The 22,041-nt window shown below is 40.2% G+C and overlaps 2 protein-coding genes across 8 annotated transcripts; both read right to left on the minus strand.

Moving 5' to 3' along the window:
• Nucleotides 1-119: 119 nt before the first annotated feature.
• On the minus strand, nucleotides 120-16,373 carry sytl4 (synaptotagmin-like 4). 6 transcript variants are annotated; one of them, XM_037261019.1, is made up of 31 exons: nucleotides 16,210-16,373; nucleotides 14,952-15,012; nucleotides 14,679-14,847; nucleotides 13,525-13,740; nucleotides 13,283-13,392; nucleotides 13,004-13,109; nucleotides 11,854-12,093; nucleotides 11,682-11,742; nucleotides 11,526-11,618; nucleotides 10,136-10,226; nucleotides 9,963-10,060; nucleotides 9,301-9,382; nucleotides 9,125-9,222; nucleotides 8,785-8,875; nucleotides 8,621-8,718; nucleotides 8,306-8,396; nucleotides 8,114-8,205; nucleotides 7,783-7,873; nucleotides 7,610-7,707; nucleotides 5,737-5,827; nucleotides 5,563-5,660; nucleotides 5,221-5,311; nucleotides 5,051-5,145; nucleotides 4,863-4,937; nucleotides 4,205-4,371; nucleotides 3,875-3,977; nucleotides 2,918-3,079; nucleotides 2,179-2,284; nucleotides 1,989-2,097; nucleotides 1,703-1,911; nucleotides 432-637 (listed from the first exon to the last, which is right to left on the minus strand). In XM_037261019.1, exons 3-31 carry the CDS (start codon nucleotides 14,795-14,797, stop codon nucleotides 492-494), a joined length of 3,327 nt encoding a protein of 1,108 aa, XP_037116914.1. In that variant the 5' UTR covers nucleotides 14,798-14,847; nucleotides 14,952-15,012; nucleotides 16,210-16,373; the 3' UTR covers nucleotides 432-491. The 6 variants fall into 6 exon arrangements, with proteins under 6 accessions (XP_037116913.1, XP_037116914.1, XP_037116915.1 ...); XM_037261018.1 differs by lacking the exon at nucleotides 14,952-15,012 and having other exon boundaries at nucleotides 120-637; nucleotides 16,210-16,372; XM_037261020.1 differs by lacking the exon at nucleotides 14,952-15,012 and having other exon boundaries at nucleotides 5,755-5,827; nucleotides 16,210-16,372.
• Nucleotides 16,374-17,520: 1,147 nt separating this feature from the next.
• On the minus strand, nucleotides 17,521-20,738 carry trmt12 (tRNA methyltransferase 12 homolog). 2 transcript variants are annotated; one of them, XM_037261055.1, is made up of 7 exons: nucleotides 20,549-20,738; nucleotides 20,372-20,408; nucleotides 19,989-20,187; nucleotides 19,753-19,903; nucleotides 19,428-19,537; nucleotides 19,093-19,250; nucleotides 17,521-18,695 (listed from the first exon to the last, which is right to left on the minus strand). In XM_037261055.1, the coding sequence occupies exons 1-7, from the start codon at nucleotides 20,614-20,616 to the stop codon at nucleotides 18,333-18,335; spliced, it is 1,086 nt and encodes a 361-aa protein (XP_037116950.1). In that variant the 5' UTR covers nucleotides 20,617-20,738; the 3' UTR covers nucleotides 17,521-18,332. The 2 variants fall into 2 exon arrangements, with proteins under 2 accessions (XP_037116950.1, XP_037116949.1); XM_037261054.1 differs by having other exon boundaries at nucleotides 20,261-20,408.
• Nucleotides 20,739-22,041: the final 1,303 nt, after the last annotated feature.

Here is a 22,041-nt window from a genome sequence, read left to right on the forward strand (position 1 = left end):
CCATTAAATGTCATATAACTTCGTTAAAAACAAAGAATTGCGATTTAATTGCTGCTTTAAATAGATGTTCTTAATGCATCGTGGTTGGGTGTGATACGATGGTGTAAAATGAAACAATCTAATTTTAAATCAATATTTATTGTCAGAAGAGCATAGTCGAGGCAACTTTGAGGTAACTATGGAAGTAAAAAATGTCATCTGCAACAAAGACTTCATAAACCCTCTACAAATACATTTGCTAAGACAGTGACAAAGCTATAAAACATTTCAAAAACAACAATTTGTTGTACATGGATGTATATCAATATAATTTGCGTTGACACCATCATGACTGACACTATTTCTGTGCTGTGTAGCTGTGGTTAAAAACAAGTGAGTGTTTCTAACTTAACTCCATCATTTGAGCATTCTTTTGCACATTATTCATCAAAAAACATGTCAAAACCTGAGCCATCCCCCTCCCCGGCCCTCCAAAAAAGAGCCAGGCGTCCTCATTTGCCCTTCTTTTTCATGGTGGTGCGCAATGGAAGGGTGCCCTCTGCCCAAGAGTCTGGGTACTGCATCATTTTCTGCCACAGACTGACCTCTTCTCCAACTGAATCCATCCCCACTTCTTCATTTCCAATTTTGACAGAGCCTAAAATGGAGCACATTTTAAGACCATATTGAAATGTCACCAGTACCCCAAACTTTTTTTTAAGTACTGTAGTGTATATACAGGTGCTTCTCAATAAAGTGAATAATGTAGAAAAGTTTTTGCATGGTGTCAATTCCCATGATACAACAGGGAAATTAAATTGAAATGCTGCCACAGGATGGGAGCAAAGCACCACAAGAAGTGCAACTCACCTGAGCATAGTTACTTGGCACAGAGATGTCAAACACTTAGATCCTCAGTCTTCTTTTCAGATTGAAATGAATGGTAATGCCTTAATCCCTTCCAGCCCCCCCGACACACAAACTGTCCTTTTGTTTAAAAAGGTAAAATGGCAATATTTATAAATTCTAAAATATTGAGCATTATAAATATTTGAAAATCAGATATTGTAAGTGAATTGAGCACTCTAAATTGTCCTTTGGTGTGATCGTGTGAATTGTTATTTGTCTATGTGCCCTGCGCTTGGTTGGCAACCGGGTATACCCCGCCTACTGCCCAAAGACTGCTGGGATAGGCTCCAACACGCTCACAACCCTCGTGAGAAGTTCAAAAATTGGATGGATGGATGGATTCAAAACAAGAGCGATTAAAAAAATCTCAGAAATTAAACTGTTTATCATTGTGCATAATGATTTAAGGCTGTAAATTTCAACTAGCTCCTAAAATGTCAACTACGTTAACCGAGTATGTCAACTGCGTTCTGCACTGTTTGCTAGCATTTCCTAAGGCAAAGGTATGTAGTTGTTTGAAATACACAAAGTGTTTGTTTTATGTTAAGTTTGACAGTAAACATTAACTGGGAGTACCATTAAACAGCCGGAAGCCTCTTTTTGGAAGAACTGTTTGCCAAAGTGCTACATATTGTGGAGTTAGTGGTCGCATCTCAAGTCTGCTGCTTAGAAAATAAAGTCAATAAATAGATATATCTAAAGAAAAACTTGAATGTGCAGTTATTCATATCTCAAGGTATCACTGTACAGACCTAAATGAAGTTATCCACAATATTCCGATTGAGATGCACGTGCACAAAAGTCAGTGTTTTACCTTCACCGGAGCTGAGGCGCACTCCTCCAAGGAATTCATTGCTCAACATGGGTTCTCTGTCCCACACGGTAAGTTCCAGACACATGGTACTCAGTTGCTCCAGCGTTAGCTCCTTGTACACAAATGTGTGGCCATAGTGAGGATTCAAGTTCTTCTTCACGACGGGCGTCTTTCTCTTGTTTGTCTTGGACTTGGATGGAAACAAGTAGCTGTGAAATCACAGTGAAAAGGATCTTCAAAAAGAGTTTTAACCATAGAACGCCTTGGAGCTTTGTTTCAGTCTTACCCTTTCACAAAGCTATCAGACATGCCTCCTCCCTTCATGGCCATCAAATTCTTTGCCTCCTTAATCAGGATGTGGAGCTCCCCACCTTTCACCTCAACTACCTTTTTGCCTGGAGGAGAGAGACAGATTTTTTTATTTCACATCAGCAAAGTGTGGCTATAAATCAGATCTCCTCGTACTGTAGCTTTACCTTTGAATTTCTGTAGTGGAGGGCCTTTTGGTGTGACATATTTCAAGGAGATTACCAGCTCTCCTTTTAATTGGGTGAACGCCGACGTTGGTACGCAGCACGGAGCCTTGAATGGAGAATGTTACATGTATTATGTTCATGATGTGTAGATTTTATTACTATTTACAGACACACTGCAGATGTTTTCAAACTAATACAGTTTGATGAGAATTTTTTAATACGGTTGTGATTTGAGGAACGACTCCCATTCCATAACCACGCTCGTAATTGAAATAAATGGAAATGGCATTGTATTTAAATTTGTGTTTGCATTTGAGAAAAAAAAACACTAGCATGACAATTAAATAGCAAGTACTGTAATAAAAGTTGAAGGGAGAGTCAAATTAAAATTTTCTTTAAAATATGTTCTATGCTGCTCCCAATCAGAACCCAACATTCTGATTAATATTGCATTTGTGGAATAAGAATTAATCAGCAAAATCTACTGATTTTTTGGTGACATCCCCTTTAAAAAGGATTAAACAGTTTGTCACACAGAATCAATTGAATGGCCAATGTCTTGCTAGTTCTGGTGTGCCTGCCCGGGCCACCTGAGACGGATATACAGGTACTGTTAATCGTGATGTCAAATCCTTTTATCACTGCACTTTTGGACACAACATCAAATTTGATGGTGATGGAAATGACATGACATGAATTTTTACAAGGTGATAAAATGCTGTTTACTGAAATAATTTACTTTAGTCATGAGGGCCATGCATTCTTCCTGTGGGGAGTCCAGGTCAAAGCAGTCCAGAGCGATCTCCACCTCTCCTAAGAAAGGGTTGCTGGTGAGGTGGCCGTGATGCCACACCGATATCAGCATGCTACGAGTTAACAGCTGATTGCGGCGAATGGAGTACTAAACATGAAGGAGACAATAGAACAAATGAGTACACATCCCCAAAAAACATGCTTGGTAGGCTGATTGGCACTCCAAATTGCCCCTAGGTGTGAGTGCGAGTGCGGATGGTTGTTCGTCTCTGTGTGCCCTGCTATTGGCTGGCAACCAGTTCAGGGTGTCCCCCGCCTACTGCCCGATGACGGCTGGGATAGGCTCCAGCACGCCCGCGACCCCCGTGGGGACAAAAGCGGTACCAAAAATGGATGGATGGATGTTTACCTCGGAGTGGACATGCGGTTGTGTAACTTAAACCAGTTGTGGTTTGCAAAAGGCAAACTGCACACTTTGGCTTCTTTAATATGATCCAAAAGTTTGGATGTTTTATGTCTTTTATACACTCTTTTCTCCTGGCTCGTGGTTGTTCCTCTGCAGGTGTGGAAAAATGATCAATACAAAAGCCTACTTTTTAGAAAAAAAATGCACGATACAAGTACGATTAAAAAAAAAAAATCTGACAGACAAGAACATATTTCACCAAAGATGGCTGCATTACAGTGTGGGCGCATTATTTATTCCATGATAATGTGGTGCGAGGAGGTAGCACTTGGATTGTACGTATGGCGCAATTGAAACAGATGCCCCCCCCCTCCCCCCACCACTGCAAATCAGGAACAGAGTCAACATTGACAAGCGCTACCACAAATCAATAGACATCCTAAAGGCCTCAGTGGGTGTGTTGATGTCGAGTCGCATGCAAGCCAGACCAAGTGTCAATGAAAGCTAAGGAACAGGACGTGTTTGTCTCAAGAGTACCTTGAATGTTTCTTCGTAGACCGGGTTACAGGTGTGCCTCTTGATTGTTGTCTTCCTTTTACTCTGACGAGATTTGTCCGGGAGGAGGTAACATTTGACGTAACTGGAAAAAAAAAAAAAATGAAGCAATAACTCTGTTTTCTCCTTGCAAATCTCTCACATGACTCGACTAGTGGACGTGTTTGTTGACATTAAATTTCCCATGCAGCACACTTGAACACAAAGTAGCAAAATGTGTACATAAAAGGGAAGGTGCATACATTTGCAAATACTGAACACAAACAGTACAATGATCACGCTCGTGGAGTGAAATGAAAAAGTGATATTTACGGGTTGGAAAACTGCCGTAGGCTATCGCCGCAGGCCAGCTTGCGGCACTCCTTGATTAAAACCTGCAGACTCTGGCTGGACTCATCGTAGAACATGGAGAAGACCACCTCCCCTCTCACATCCATGCTGTAACCGTCTCCAGAGTCACTGTAAATACTAGTCATGCTCTGTGAAGAAAAAGATTTTATTGGGCGATTTCTGATCAAAACTTTCATGTCTTCAGGCACCAACTACTCATTAATAGTGCAAACTTCAAATATACCACAACATATGATCATGAAACATTGGCATTTGAAACTCATCTTACAACATTACCATTAAAAATAAAAGGGTAATGGAAGAAAAATGCCCCCAAAATAAAACCCTAAAAGTAATTTCCACCAACAACTCAGACCAAAATTAGTTTCTCCTCAACATCCAAAGATGTTAGTTTCTGAGTTCAGATGCATCCCTTCAACATACAGTTGCGCCTAGAAATGCGAGTTTGGGTGAGGTGGGGGTGCTTGACAGCCCAAATGGCACTTTACTTCCTGGCAACGATGACTACTCGCAGGACTTTGGCACCATCCTACCAAAAGCACCCAAAAACTTCACAGTTCCTAGCAGAACAGTTCAAAAGCTTACTTTAAATTATGAAGAAAGAAAAAAAAAAAATTACCATTGAACTTGCAGAGCTGACCATCGAATTTCTATGAAAGTTAACCAAGCTGTCAATGTCCTCTTCTTCATCATCCTGTAAGTATAAACAACAACATTACTATGCAGATTGAGGTTCACTTGATAAAGGTACTTGACCACACTTTCTCATTTTACATTTAAACATTAGCGTTTAATGAAAATACTCACTTGCATGTCTAACTCTGGCACAGATTGGCTCCTTTTTCCCATCGGTACAGTCAACATGTCCTGATTCTCACGCAAATCTAGTGTTGATAGGTGTTCTGTCATCAACGCAAAGAGAATTACTCATGAACTAATTGACTACAAACGAGGAAAACTTACAAGAAGATGCTTACCAGGAGGATTTTGAGTACGACTGACGCTCTTCTTGAAAAGTGTCTGAACATCCAACTCTGGGCTGGGAGACACTGGCTTTTTTTCTGGGGCCTATTGCAGCATACACAGGCAAAAAAGGCAGCGTGAATTGCTGTGCTGGTTAACATGAACCACAAGTTGCCAATTACACAAACAGCATGGCAGAGGTGATGGAGACCTTAAAAACTGGATGAAGTGCACCAATTTTTCAAAGCCTTGCGGTAGTTTGTTCAAAGAATAGAACTAACGTGTTATTAAAACGCCTGGGAACTGTTTCATATTGTGGAAACACGCATTAAAATGTCACCTAGTGTCCGACTTACTTGCGTGTCCAAACTTTGGACAGATTGGCTCTCTACATCTCTTAGGATTTCAAACGCGTCAGGTTGATCACAAATATCCAGCCCGCATTTGACACTTTCTGAAATAAACATGAGTTATGACCAAATTCGCTCTGCAGTGTGGGTAAACAAATTCCAGGACAACAGGAGGCATACGAGGAGGATTCTCATTATTTGTGACGCTCTTCTTGAAGAGTTTGTCACCATCAAGCTCTGGGCTTGAACTGGCACGCTTCATTTCTGGGACCTAAAACAACATACACGGCTAGTCACGTTCAAGAAAAAGTGAATGGAGAAAGCAGAGACAAAAACGGACCAACGTCTACTTGACAGCTCCATGACAGTTTTATCTCCTTATTCCCAAAAGAGTGAGGGCCAAACGTGCACACACACATTCTTTTCCACTGCATAGTACCAAATCGGCTCTACTTGACTCACACTGGCGAAGTATTTTCTACGTCAAACTACAAAACCATACTCCAATCAAAATAAAACAATGGTTTCCTGCATTCACTTCATTCAGTCAAGAGGACAAAGAGGACACCAAGAAATTGGACAACGCCAACAGCGCCACGTAGCACCTGCTTTTACCGATTGGAAAACCATCAATGGGGCGTCTCAAGCCGCTTTGACAACAGGTAACCATGCAGTGGAAAACGTCACCAACTATGTCACCTAGGCTTGTGTTAAATAATTGAGGATTTTTAATTTAACAGCCAATCTAAGAACCCACATTACTGATCTACTTACTTGTACAAGTTGTCTCGGGGCAGGCACGGGGGTTGCATCAGGTTGATCACAAACATCCGGCCCATATTTGACACATTCTGTCATGAGCATGAACTACAATCAAATTATTTTTGCTTTGTGGGGAAAGGCTATGTCAGAACAGTATGGGGCTTACCAGGAGGATTCTCAGTGTTTGTAACGTGCTTCTCCAAAAGGTTCTCAACATCAAACTCTTGGCTTGGACTGACCTGCCTTATTTCTGTGACCTATAAGGACACACACAACTAATCATGTTCAAAGAGGAGTAGATGGAATAGTGCTTGAAGTTCTGCCTCTTTTTGGAAAACACAATTACTCACTTGCATTAAAAAAAAAGAACCTTCCCCTAAAAACAAAGCTGACTTACTTTTATGGTCAAACCTTGAACAAACTTGCTCTGAGTGTCCGCCAGGTTTTGATATAATTGCGATTGATCATCCAGCTCACAATTGACATGCTCTGTAATTAATACAATATGTTATAACCAAATACACTCCGCTTTGTGGGAAAACAACAGCAGGACATAAGTGACTAACCAGGAGGATTCTCAGCATTCCTGACGCTCTTCCTGAAGAGCTTGTCAACATCAAAATCTGAGCTTGAACTGTCCCGGTTTATTTCTGGGACCTTCAGTACAAGGACAAAAGGCTAGTCAGGCTCGAAGCGAGGTGGATGGAGAAAGCTGAGGCAGAAACAAACAAGTCTATTTGACAGCCATAGCTTCGATAAGAGTCACAGAAAAACACCATTCTCAGAATTATCACCAAAACACAAACACCACAACATTGCGTAAACCTGGCTTTTCCATTGAAGAGCACTGCCTCAGTTCAGCAGTCCTTGTCTTGCTTTGGGAGCAGCTGGTTTTTTACTTCAAAATAAACCCAGGAAAAAGTGCAAAAACAATGCAGCTTTCAATGGATCGGTCAGAAGAAGATCAGGCTTTCTTGGCCTTTACTTCTTAAGAGGAGACAGAGGGCAGCAAGCAAATTAATATCAGCAGCAAAATGGACACTGCTCAGAGGCCCCTGCGAATGATATCAGCTCAGGATCCCTAGAAGCACCACTAACCAGGTAGGAGAGACACCACCTCCTCCGTACCTGCTTTTACTAATGGAATAGCATTAAGAGTGATTAGTCACTTTAAGCAGAATGGCTGGCTACTCAAGTAATGGGAAAGATCTCACCAAAGATAGGTTGAATAAAAAAAGCAAAGTTGAAGCTCCCACCAGTCAATTAAGAATTAACTTACAGATCTACTTACTTGCATGTCCAAACCATGCACAAATTGTCTTTTGGCAGCAACTGGGACCTCATACGAGTCAGGCTGTTCACAAATATCCAGCCCATATTTGACACATTCTGTCATGAACATAAGTTACAACCAAACTCTCCCTGCATTGGGGGAAAATACAATGAGGACAATGCGGGGCTTACCAGGAGGACTCTCAATGTGTTTTAGGCTCATCCTGTAGATGTTCTCAACACCAAACCCCAGGTTTAAACAGGCCTGCTTTATTTCTGGGACCTAAGGACAAATGGCTAATGATTTTCAAAGAGGAGCAGACGGGATAATAGAAGGAGTGCTGGTTTTGAGGAAAAAGATTTAATGGTCTTTATGGGAACTAGCTTTCCCCCAACATTCCACAATCTTCATGGTCGCGAAAGCAGAACTCGCCATTGGCACGGGAGTATTTGTGGCAGCCGATAGAGATAATTGAGCACTTACATGAGTAAGAGCCGGTCCCTAAAAGCAGGGCTTACTTACTTGCATTTCAAAATCTTGTATAAATTGTCTGTCAACTGGGACTTCATACGAGTCAGGTTGATCACTCACATCCATCCCATATTTGTCACATTCTGTAACGAATATGAGTTATCACCAAATTCTCTCTACTTTGTGTGGGGAGAATAACTTGCAGGACCAAAGGCATACCAGGAGGCTTCTCCAAAGGCATACCAGGAGGCTTCTCAATGTGTTTCACACTCATCCTGGAGAAGTTCTCAACATCAAGCCCTGGGTTTAGACTTGCCAGCTTTATTTCTGGGACCTATAAAGGACAAACGACTAATCGTTTTCAAAAAGGAGAACATGGAGAAGTGCATGAAGTGCTGCCTTCAAGGACATTTTTTTAAAAGGGCTTCATGGGCACCAGTTTCCCCCAACATTCTGTGACTGACATGGTAATGGAAGCATAACTCGCCATTGACATGGGAGTTTTTATGTTGGCTTACAGAAGAACGAGCCACCGCTCCCCAAAAAGGGCTTACTTACTTCTGCTTCCAAACCTCGGGAACGTTGTCTCTTGATGCCCATTGGGACCTCATGCAAATCAGCTTGTTCACTAACATCCAGCGGATATTTGTCAAATTCTGTAACGAACATGAGTTACAACTAAATTCTATATGCATTGTGGGGGGTAAAAAATGGCAGCATACCAGGAGGATTCTCAATAGGTTTTACGCTCTTCTTGAAGAGTTCATCAACATCAAACTCTGGGCTTGGACTGGCTTGCTTTTTTTCTGGGACCTAAAAGGACAAAGGGCTAAGCGTGTTCAAAGAGGTGTAGATGGCGTAGTGCTCGAAGTTCAGCTTCTCAAGCTAAAATACTTTAATGTCCTTGAGGGATGGACACTTGCTTTTTTCCCCTGACATTCTGGGCTCTTTATGGAAATGCAAGCAGGACTCGCCATTGACCCAAAGGTATATGGGGGGGACAATGTTTGCTCACTTGGATGAGAACGAGCCAGTATCTGAAGGTGGGGCTTGCTTACTTACTTGTGTGTCCAAACCTTGGACAGATTGTCTTTCGATGTCCAACAGGGTCTCATATAAGTGATATTCATCACAAACATCCATCTCATTATTGACACATTCTGTAATTAACATGATGAGTTATGACCAAATTCTCTCTGCAGTGAGGGAAAACAACAGCACAACAATAACAGACTAACCAGGAGGATTGTCAATGTTTTTCTTGAAGAGCTCATCAACATCAAACTCTGGGCTTGGACTGGCCTGCTTTATTTCCGGTAACTTCAGTTCAAGGAAAAAAAGGCTTATCATGTTCAAAAAGTAGATGGGAAAAGCTGAGGTAGAAATAAACCCTATAAAGTTTCTGTGACAACATCGTAACTGTGTTAGCTCCTTATTAGCAGTAGCGTGAGAAGGAAAACATTATTCCCAGTTCTATTGTCAGCACACTGGTTTTCTACTTCAAAACAGTACAAGTAAAATCTTAAAAAATGTCGCAGTGAAGGCATCTGTCAAAATAAGACAAGGATTTCCTGCATTCTCTACTCAAGGAGGCACCTTTAGTTATGAGTCGAAAATGGACAACACCAGCAAAGCAATCACTGCACGGATCACCCAAATGACATCAGTTGCGCACACCCAGAAGTCCCCCTGACTATGTATACAAAATGGTATACCATATTTTGCCAATGGAAAAGCATCAATAGCAAGGTTATCTGCTTTGAGCAGAATTGTACTCATGCAGTGGAACAGATGTCACCAAGATGTTCCCTTGAGTTCCAAAGTTAAACATTTGAAGCTTTTATTAGACAATCTATGTGATAATGTTAACGCTAATGAAGTACATCACTGTTCTACTTACATGCGTGTCCAAATCTTGGACAAATTGGCTCTTGAAGTCATCCAGGCTCTCATATAAGTGAAATTGATCATAAACACCCAGCTCATCTTTGACACATTCTGTCATAAACATGAGTTACAACCAAATTCTTACTGCATTGTGGTATAACAATATCAGGGCAATATTGGGCTTACCAGGAGTATTCTCAATGTGTTTTATACTCTTCTCCAAGTGTTTCTCAACATCAAACTCAAGGTTTGGACTAGCCTGCTTTATTTCTGGGACCTATAAGCACAAACGGCTAATCATGTTTAAAAGAGGACTAGCTGGAGTAGTGTATGAAGTGCTGCCCCCTTGTATTTATGGGAGCTTTCTTTTGTTCCCCTCCATGTGCTGGTCTTGTCATGGTTACTAAAGTACAACATTGGCCCAGCATTAAATGTGATGAAAAGTGTGACAAAGTGTTGGCCCCTAAAAACAGGTTGATTCAGTACAACAAGAACTAGGGCATGAAAACGGCACTATAACTCGAGTTATTTTGATGAAAGCATGTTGTACACAGTTCCCAAGTGTTTTAATGATATGTTTTAAATTATGGAAGTAAAAAAGAAGATAATAAAATGTCTCCTTAAGCCAGTGCTTCTCAAATGTCTTTTACGCCAACCCCCAAGAAGAAGAAAAAATCCTGCACCCCACTACTCTCCTATACATACCATTTGTCTACACAATTGTATAAGTACACCTAACATTGTAATTTAAATATCCGAACTAATCCGAATAAATATGAATTACTCAAATAATCGATATGGATTTATAAAACTTGTTCAACCTCTATGGCATGATTGGATATGTTAGAAGAAATAACTAGTGCAATTGATAAGATGTTTGCAGTATTTATTTTTATAGATTCAAAGAAAGCCTTTGATACGATAGACCAAAATATTTTGTTAACCAAATTAGAGCCTATTGTAATCATAGGGTTAGGGTTTCAGTGGTTGAAAAGTTTAATGGAGAGGAGACAGCAGTTTGTGGGGATAGGGGAACACAGGTTATCGCTTTTAGATATCACGTGGTGTACCACAAGGTTCGATATTAAGACCAAAATTATTTAAACTGTATTTAAATTACATATCTAAAGCATGTTATTTTCACAGATGACACAAATGTTTTCTGCTCTGGAGAGAATCTCCACCAGCTAATAAAAGTAATTTCAACTGAGTTGGCCAAATTGAAATTGTGGTTTGATATACTATATAAATTATCTTTGAATCTTAAACAAACTAAATTTATAATTTTTGGAAATCGGGAAATCCCGGCAACTATAGAATTGAAAATAGACACCACAACCCTGGAAAGGGTATATGAGAATAAATTCTTAGGAATCCTTATTGACTAAGCCTTGCTGGAAACCACAAGTAAATTACATTAAATGGGCAAATGGGTTTTTCGAATAAAGAAATCAAATCTAATTACCATGTTCCCTGGAGTCACACACTCAGTGGAGTCACACACACTCAGTGTCCGCCCCACTATTTGAGAAGCACTGCCTTAAGCGCTAATGAAACACATAACTACTGCACTTACTTGAGAGTCCAAACCTTGTACAAACTGGCTCTTAACTTCCCCTGGGACCTCATCCGAGTCAGGCTGCTCGCAAACATCCAGCCCATCGTTGACTGTAATAAACATGATGACTTATAACTAAATTCACTCTGGTTGTGGGAAAACAAAAAGAGGCTTACCAGGTGGAGTCACACTGGAACCATGGGATTGGTTGAAATGAGGTGGGAGAATCGCTCTTCTGGATGACACAATAAATCCATCACATTAAAGTGTTTCCAAATACACACAACTTAATATAGTCCGAGTTTATCTGACATTCCAACATCAGCACCACCAGCAGTGACTTTACCTGGGCAGGTCTGGGGTTACACGACCAGACTCGGTGCCTGTTTTGCCGCTCGTGAGGCTGGCTACTTCTGCCGACTCAGTGTCACTCTGCAATGACTTAAACAGGGAATCAATTCCTTTTCTTTCGTAGGACACCGTTGAAGCAACAGAGCCAGAGTCCTCGCTGGAAGGACCATGATGGAAAAATTCATCCCCTTTGGTTTCAGAAGACGCCGTCGAAATGATTGAGCCCGAGTTCTCACTGGAGACAAGACAAAAAATTGAAATAATCTTTTGCAATTGTATCACTTTGTTTGTACAATTGTATTATACACCACTCAAAAAGTTAGGGATATTTTGCTTTTTGCATTTGGGTGAATATTTACAGGGTTTATACACATTTTAATTGTAAAATGTTCTTACTTTATTCCCCACACCCCAATTTTAAACTTTTCTGATTAAAAAAAAAAAAAAAAAAAAAAAAAAAAAAACATTGATTAACTAGGTGCACTATATCATTCAGATTCTTTGTATACCTTGTGGCCAAATGATTGTGATTTGGTGAAATGCATTAATCCTGAGTGTCCACAAATAGATTTGCTAGTTTGACGTTAAATAACCACTGCTTGTATTAGTATTTTCACATATGTTCGATATATTTCCAGTATGTGACGGGTGATGCAAGCTCTCAGGCTGGCACCACTGTACTTAGTCGGTCTTTGTTGACTCGAAGGCAAGCATACAGCTTCTGCAGAGCCTTTTTCTCCTCACGTCATATTCAGCATCCCAGTCATCAAAAGGTGTTGTAACTACCCCAATTGGACGACATTTTCTTTTAATTAATACTGTTTTTTATTAACACGATTAATACTGCTTGTGAAACATGAGTGTAGTGGCACTAAAATGGCCACTACCTGAGATGGATAACTATGGGTGAACTTCGCTAATTCATATTGTATAAACGCAATATTAATAGGAAAGCAGTGCTTACATTAATGAGGTTGTATACAACATATTGTAAAGAACATTTTGGGGTTGACCTCCCCTTTAAGTTCACCTGTATAGCTTACTATATTGCAATTAGGTTTATACTAAAATATCACTGGAAAGGTTGATATCCTTAACTATTTGTGTATAGTATACTGTATGTACAGGAGGAAATAGTTTTGCACCTTATGTTGGTGGTGTTGACTTTCTGCCGGGGGACAGGAACGGGAGGACCTCGGGTCGATTCCGAATGTTTTAGTAGAACATCTCCCATTGTCACATACTTTTTTGCTTAAAAAAAAAAGAAAAAAAAGAAAAAGAGTGAGTGAATCACACGCAGAGCCATTTCCTCTTTTACTGTTTGATTAGGACAGTATTCCAGTTACTTTAGGCATGCTGGGCTTGGCGCGCTGTTTACATTCCTTGTCAAACAGTCAGAACTCACTTCCTCTTCCTGTACTCACCCGTAGGCCTCTTTCTGAGGCTGCTTCTCACCAGCTCATGGCCAGGCATGGTGGAGAATCGGTTGACCCTCAGATTGTAGAACCAGTCACCTGTGGTCTTCCTTAGGTCGCTAAAAAGACATTGAAGTCACACTTTTGTAAATAGTTTATCAGCCTAACAGATCTCCTGTCAGCTTTTAATGATGCCTACTCTTATTAGAAAGAAATGTTTTAAATGATGGTAATTAAAAACATTCCCTTACGACTCTTTGATGCACACTCTGCACAGCCAGGAGCCATCGGGGAGGCTGGCTCTGCATTTGCTGCACACAAGGTGATGGCAGCGTTGACAGTGGTCAGAATTGAACACCAGCAAACTCATAGAGCCATGGCATCGGGCGCAACTCCGCTGACTGTATCTCCTGCTGCCCCGTTTGGCCCCTTTCCTCTTAATTTCTAGCAACTCTGCCTTCAGCTTCCTGCAACACAACATGGCAAACAAAATGCAATCTAGTTGAAAGTATGATGGGGCAGAAAAAAACAAAAGCAATGTACAATCATCATCATCATCAACAGTACAGCATGTTACTTTCTACTGCCCCCAAGTGGCCAAGGTGCACACTAGCATAAGTAGCCCAATGTGCATCGAATTGAATGAGGGTGTGACAAAAACTGCTTAATTTTTTTTTTCCATTCAATTTAATTATGTACTTACTTTATTTTTCTATGGCGCATAATGTTAGAGTGCTATTCTTTCGAATGAGTAATAAATACAAAACGCTTTAGCCGCTTTATGGGGGGCTGGAACAGACAAATGGCATTCCCATCCATTTCAATAGGCAAACATTATCGTGCTAAGAACTTTTAGAGCTATAAGCATAAGATAAGAGATAAGATAAGATAATCCTTTATTATTCCCTCAATGGGGAAAGCATGGTCGAGGAACAAATTATACTCGTACCGCAAGGCACTACTGTGTTTGTATAGTGTCTAGTCGCAGTTTGTGAGTAGCAATTATAATAATAATTATTAATATTAAAGCTGAGTTTGGACATCCAAAAAATAATTTCAAAAAAATCAGAGCATAATTATACATAGACGTTTGCCATTCAAAGCAGGGTCCAGGCCCTATCCCTACTCCACAGTCTCCACTTTACTGAAGGGTTCCATTTTTATTACCACCCTTTGTCCGCTCTGAAATAAAATCAGTGCTCCAACTGTATTCAACAGTAAACACAGCAAATTCTCATTCTCCTCAATTGCTTGGTGTTCCTCCCTCAGACTTGATGCATTCGTTGTGCCATTGTCGTCATAGTTTCCGCTGTGCTGATTTTAGTGGAAAACAGGCTGCCCTAAAGTGACAGGAGCAGGGCCAGTACTTGCCGGTGTGGGAAAACATGATAAGGAAACTTCTCACCGAATGCGCTGCTCCTCGGTCTGCCGGAGCTCCTCATCCCGCCGCAGCACCTCCAGGATCAAATCCCGCTCGGTGTCGGAGAGGAAGTCCAGGTCAATATTGTCAATTGAGTGGGGCATGGTGGCTGTTGCTGGGTCAACAAGATCAGTCACATCCAGTTAGCTCGATACTGGGAAAAAAAAAAATACAGGGAACTAGTATATGCCTTTGTACAATGGCACAATGGCAATCGAATTATGAAATACGAGTCATTTTGGTAGTTATTTTGCTAACCTGGAAGTAAGACGTGGCTCATTGAAACCCTGCCTCCAGTACTCACACATTCGTCAGTAGACTCGAAGTGTGTTCAATGTCCACACAAAATAGAAAAATTAAATTGGAAAAAAATAAGAGGTATGAGCGAAAATGCTCTGGAATGAGTGAATGAAGGAAAACATCATTTTGGGGTGTTTTGACAAGGAAATATAATAACATGGCTAAAAACACAAAAACATTGTTTTGGCGTGATAAAAGTCCTCGAAGGGATGGATTAAAACAGGTAATCGAAGCCTCAGGTACCAAACGCAGGGTCTGTCACTGACAAAAAAAATAAACAGGTTCTTTAGTATTTAAGTATTGATATTTGATTAATTCTGACAATCTAAACCACAACACCTCTAACAAGGAGAGGCTTTTTCAGTGTCATGTGACCAGGATTCAGGATGCAGCAGTCCAACATTCTGGTTTAACTAGCATTACTTAAAATGACAAATGATTTAAAAAGGAAGTAAACCAGGATGTGATATTTTGCACTGCCATGATGAAAGGTTGTTTGGCACAGGGCAGGCAAAAATAACATCAACTTGGCTTTCAGTCTGGGTTCCCACCCTCTCAAGACACTGGGATCAGCAGCCATTTAAAACAAACATCAAGCTTTCAGCCTGAAATGGAAGGGCCCATTTAAATTGCCTCAAAATGAGCTACTTTTACAAGGCACGTGTAAAATTGTTTGAAAGCCTAGGGAAAGGCAGAGAGGACATCAGGTAGAAGTAGAACAATACCTGCAGGGCAACTTGTCTACCCAGGAAGGAACGAAGCTGCGCATACACAGTTCCCTACCTTCCAAAAAACTACAAATTCCTTTTCCATCCTTCCAAAGTGGATTATCGTTGTTTCAAGGTGCGAGAGACATATTACGTTTGGTAGATGATTAAAAATGAGAAAAGCAACCACTGTTTAACTTAAATAAATAAATAAATAAATAAATAAATAGCCACAATAAATAAATAAATAAATAGCCACTGATGCAGACTCCGACATGGTCACGTTACTTCCAACCAGTTAGTCATTAAACTGGAATTTACACAGACAAAGACGTGGTTGCTTAATGTTTAAAACACCGCAGGAGAACTGGTTTCTCTCGGATTAATTATACGTAATTGTGCACGCACCTGTTGCCGAAAAGTCAAGTTTACGTCATCACAGTTTAGTTTCCAGTCAAAATTTTTATCCTCCTCGAAATAAAATTGAGAATAATAATTTAAAAAAGTACCTTGGAATAGTTTTTATAGCTCGGCTCCACCGACTAGTGCAGTTCCACAGCCTTCGCTTTCCTCCACCTCAAGTGAGAAGAACCGCAGTGCAGAGTGCTGCTTAGGAAGTGAACAAACAGGAAGATTGGACACTTGACGCCTCTGTCCGCCTTTCCATTGCGCGTTCATTCCACTGTCAACCGGAAGCACTGTAGTGACTTATTAACACACTTAAGTGATTCGCACACTTTCAAAACGAAATCTCGTACCATTTCAATTAAAACCAAAAAACAAACAAAAAAGGAATAGCCCAAGTGTTCAACAACAACGAGAGAAATCTTTCACCCTAAAAAGTAAACTGTACAAATATATTTAATACTGCAGCCCTAATCCACTATAATTTAATGCAGGATTCGAACATTAACACTGGGCTTATGTAAAAGAAAATGAAGAACTAAATGTGTCAATCAGACTTTAGTGCACATAAAAGTAAAAAAAAAAAAAAAAAGCTAAATTACAATTTACTATTGTTACATATTATAGTATTAAAAAGTTACATACAGCAACCACTCACTTATCACAGGCTTACCTTTCAGACCACCCTGTAACGGACGAATATTTAGTTTAAAACATGCAAATAAATATGTGCATGTGAGGTGCACTATTGTTTTATCCACTTGGGGTCGCCATTCTCATGCTCTCTGTAATATCTGTGTCCATCCCTCTCCCAGGGGTGTGAGTTTATGTTAAATGCGAGGTCATCAGTCATAAATAATAAATAGGTCATAAATCACATCTTACCCAATTGACCTTCCCCATTTGCCATCTCTGTTCAACAATATTATTTCTGTTCATTACAAAACTGCACCATTATGACTTTTTTTTTTTTTTACATGCATTGGCTCACAGAAAAAAGTCACCCCTATATTTTCACTCATGCAACATGGGAAATGTTGCAAAGGCCATACAAGGCCAGAGCCTAGATTTTAAACATGAACTGCAGAATTGTAAGGCAGACAGACAAAATAACACGAGTCCATCCTGCTGTCATCCAACACCATCATGAAAAAACAGAAAAGTGAGAAATGTTTAGTCAAGGACCTGTAGCCCCAGGGAATTAGAGAAAAGAAACTTTTAGGCTGTTCTGAATCACTCACTAGCCACTATTTACGATGGTGCCTTGAGTTTAGAGGTCTGAAAATGAATCGACTGACAACTAATGAATTATCAAACTCATTTAAAACTATTTTAAGAGTGGATTAATTGCCTTTGTTTTCCTATTTAAATAATAGAATGCCCGAGAATCTGAAAAACACCTAAAAACAACCAACAAAATAGTGTGATGTTTATTTATGATAAAAAAATAGCAGTGCATATTGGACTTACAGTATAAAACCACACAACATTTACACAAAAATAACTAAGCAGTTGCCCACATTGGCCACCTAGAAACAGTCCGATAGACTGAAATAAGCAGTCCGATAGACTGAAATAACATATATGGACGGCAGTGCTGTAATGGAACATCAGAATGCATTGCTGCATCGTTTCTGTTCATACATCAGTTGGCAAAATGTACGCATTTCCTATTTTGTGTTTGGTTTAGCTTTAAGGTCGCAGACTAGTGGCTAAAGCTATGGGCTTGTTTTCAATACAGTGTGAAATTCTGCAAATTTTATTTAGGTTGATGATCAACTTCGACTGGGAGCGGCATTCAAGAGCGTGAAGCCCACTTTTTGGAAGAATTGCTTCCTATTTGCTTAAGTGCTGCTTAATGTGAGATTAGTTGAGTTCACTGACACCAGACAACACTCATATTTCAAGTTTGCACTCAAAGCAAAAAATAGGACCAATGACAGCTGGTATCTAAAAAAACGTAGGGCAACTCAATTTTATCTTGAAGCACCATACAACATAGTGCCCTGAATTGTGAGTATGCCAAATTGTAGTGCCATTAAAATGTGTATAAGTAGAAGCTATGCCCTATATACACCAAACCAATCTGTTTCCAATGATGAAGTCAACTCAAATGAAACTGCTCATTGTCTCTTGAATGACACTAAACCCAAGTGGCAGGATTCAGTGTGTCTGTACATATCTATAATATGTAGGTCGTGCTGTCTATAATGATTATGGTCATCATTCAGACTGGTCTGCACTCCAAGTCCAGCACAACATGATGCACATGAGGTGCGTATGACTTTACGTGTTTAATGTGTTGGATGTTTGCTCTCCATGTAGTAGTTGTGAGTTTCTTCAAAAGACACACGATGCGGTTTGCGGTGGCAGAAGCCCAGGCCTGCCACACCTCTCTGTCCGCTCTCTTCCCGGACACGGCATCATTCTCTTCATGCGAGGCCATGGCATTTGCTGATGTAACGTTTTGATGAATGTGTAGGATACCACCAGTTGTTTTCTTCAGCAGGCGACAGGCGACTGGCCATCCGTCCTCAGAGCTCGGAATGAGGCCCAGATTTATCCGGTCTGCAATGTCACACAGCTGGACCTGAACAAAACAAAAAGGATCCCAGTACTTTGAACCAAAATATACAGTTCCTTGAATATGCTAGACCCATCTGTTGCCTGTAGCATTTATTACTGTTAGGTTCCAACCCTTCCTAATGTCAAACTTTCCTATGTTGCCTTTTGGATAATAAGTCTCCATCCTGACAAAGTTGGAAAGGCTTTTCACTAAAGTGCTTGTAGTTTCTACATAATATCAAGACTTTTTTGTCTATCATTCTGTCCCCCATAGGTTAGATAGCATTACCTATTAACACCTCGGAATAACACCGTGTACCTCCACAACTGTGGTACACTGTTAGACTGTTGGTGAAGTTAATGCTGTGTCAGGTGCGTGTTCAGGTATATTGAGGCTGAAGAGCACATACAAAATACATTACTTTTCGATTATCCCCTGGGTGAACCGTGCAGCGGTCATGTACTCGGTTGATGACTAGGTTTTTACGCAGTGCCTCAACCGCATGTGGGTTCCACTCGCAGGCGTGGACACGTGCCGCACCCGCATGGACCAGATACGGAAGCGTGAAGTATCCTATACCTAATAGCATAAAAATGAACAAAAGTAATTTAAATGATGCATGTTGTTATCTTGCTGTGGGCTGCATACTATTACTAAAAACTACGCTGCACATAAACAAAAAAGTCAGGAAAGATATTAACAATGACTTGCTGTTTAATGGAAACCCAAAGTATACAGACCATACATTTTGCTTACCTGCATATAAATCAACCACGGTCTCGCCCCTGCAGTCAAATCCAGCAACCCGCAGCTTCTCTGTTATATTTCCAGCAGAAAACATGCATTTGGTGACATCAAACTCATACCTGCAATTAGACAGACAGACATTTAGAGCGATAATCTCCCCCAAAAAGTCAGAAAAGGTACACAGCTGCATTTCTTTTCTGGCTTCATTCATTTATTATGAAAAAATGCATAATAATGTGGTGTGCCTAATGTTCTGTGTGCCGAGCGTATGTATTGCTTACTAGTAAACAATGGGAGTGAATGAAATGATCCACACACAGTGCGAAGGACTCACGTAATGCCGTTGTCCACATGTTTGACCCAGCTTTGCTCTCCCAGCAGAACAGTCACTTGCGGCGATCGGAAACCATCGCTGGATATTCGATTCATCGTTGCCAGACGTTTGGCTCCAAGGCCTTTGGCTACGGTGTGCCATAGCTGTTGATCTAAAATAAACAGAAAGAAAAAACGTTTGTAAACCAACTGATGTTTGCTTAAACCAATAAGCACACTGGAATCTGGCAATATTACCAAATTTCTCCCATACAGGTAGGGAGAAACAGTTGTGCCCCAGCAGGATTAAATCTCCATGCCGCTGGAAGCTGCGAGGCAGATCGTCCCTCACCTCCTTTGTCCAACTTTCCCCATGAGATTCCAGCAACTCCTGGAGGAGATCTTCAAGCTTATCACCCCTCCTCCTGCATCTCTGCTTCTTGGACAGCGCAGAAGCCTGTGGATGATGTGAAGCCAAGTTGGAGCGGCATTTTAGAGTGAATTTCCTTATTTAAATACGTGTTCGTCACCTGGCACCAAACAACTGTCACATCTTTGAGAAAAGTTTGGTCAAGTTGTTGTAAACATGGAGGTAAAATGGGTACAAGGACAGTCCCAGTAGGCTCTTTCACAATACATACATTTCGGTCCAAGAACTCTTGAGACCGCAAGTGTTCCCTGTGTATTACAGACACAAAAATGACTTTTACATTACGACAAGCCAAGTAGACAAACAACACTAGACACAAACAATCGCTCATGTCCTCACTAGCCATGCTAACCACTAATAATCTCAAGATTATTTAGCTGGCGATTACCTTAATTTCTGTGCATGGCAATGAGGCACACGGAGACAAGGCAGACGGAGACAAGGCACCCCTTCCATTAAGAATAAATAATAAACAACATATACCTTGAGAACATAAAACAAATGTCAACACAGAAAAATGCAAACGCGTAACGCGGACCACCGGCACCAAGGATTTGTTTCCAGCGGACGGTTAAGAACAACGGACTAGCTGTACAGTGAACTCTAAGGGCGATATTGATTGAAAATATTACATGTGTAAGGTTAATATGTGTATGTCTGTTTAATCACTATCAAGCAACTTCCGATAAATTAATTAGCTAAAAAAAAACAACAACCCCAAAACATTGAAAAAACATTGAACTAGGTGCGCATGATTGCCGATAGAGGCCGTAAAATTGCTCAGTGATGCTGGGTAACTTCGACACAATGGGCTTTCTACTCGTTGCGGAATATGAATCAATAAATAAAAAAAGAAAAGAAAAATCCACCATATTTTATTTATCTTATAGATATAATTATTAAGCAGAACATAACAGTACTACTACTACTACTACTACTGCTACTACTACTACTACTACTAATATAGTAATGATGATAATAATAGTTAAATTGACTACATTTGTTATTTCAAAGATGTGTATCAAACTGGTAGGCCTTTGTGAAAATTACACATTAGTCCAGTATCTTAATGCCTTTAGTCCACTAGGTTATAGTGCTATAGCTCACACATACTGGGAAACACACAAAAAGCATTCTGGTAACTGATATAATATTTAAACATTGAATTCAACCGTATTCATAGTCATATTTTCTTTTTATATTCTTAGTTTATCCTCTGCAAGGAGTTGAGGGGAGTTGAGACATCTATACTATACAGATATCCTCGTACAGCATATGTATCTACATATGTCTCTTACACATGGGGGTCAAGGCGGGCAGCATCACCACAATTGTCTTTCAATTGATGCAAACTGAGACAAAAAATGCTTTTAATTCTATTTAATTGGCTGGGTGGATAGATGGATGGACGGATGGATGTATTGTTGTCTTTGCTTTCTATTTGCTTATATAGTTGATGTTGAGGGGCTTATAGTGTAATATTTTTCACAATATGTCTGCATTCAAGTCAAGGTCTGCATTCAAGTCAAGGCCTGCGTTCTACTATATTGTTAACATTAGAAAACAAAAGCTGTGTTAAACTGTCTGCAGTTTGAGCTTTCATTAGCAAAATAACACTTGACAGAAAAATATTCAGTGTTGTTTTGCAAGAGAATGATTTGTCACATCCACCCTGCGTCGTTTAATGTATCCACACTCTCTCATGCATTTAGTGAGAAAGCATTTATGGCTATGTGACTGAGCTAAACAAATATTGAACTTTCATTGGATCACTATTAAAGTCACTCTGTAGCTGTAACAGTAAATAATGCAGGCTCTGCAGCCACTACAAATGACACATCACACTGCTGTTAAACACTTTTCAGTCGTTCCTAATTTTTC

This window comes from Syngnathus acus, chromosome 10, assembly GCF_901709675.1.
Source record: "Syngnathus acus chromosome 10, fSynAcu1.2, whole genome shotgun sequence".
NCBI lineage: Eukaryota > Metazoa > Chordata > Actinopteri > Syngnathiformes > Syngnathidae > Syngnathus > Syngnathus acus.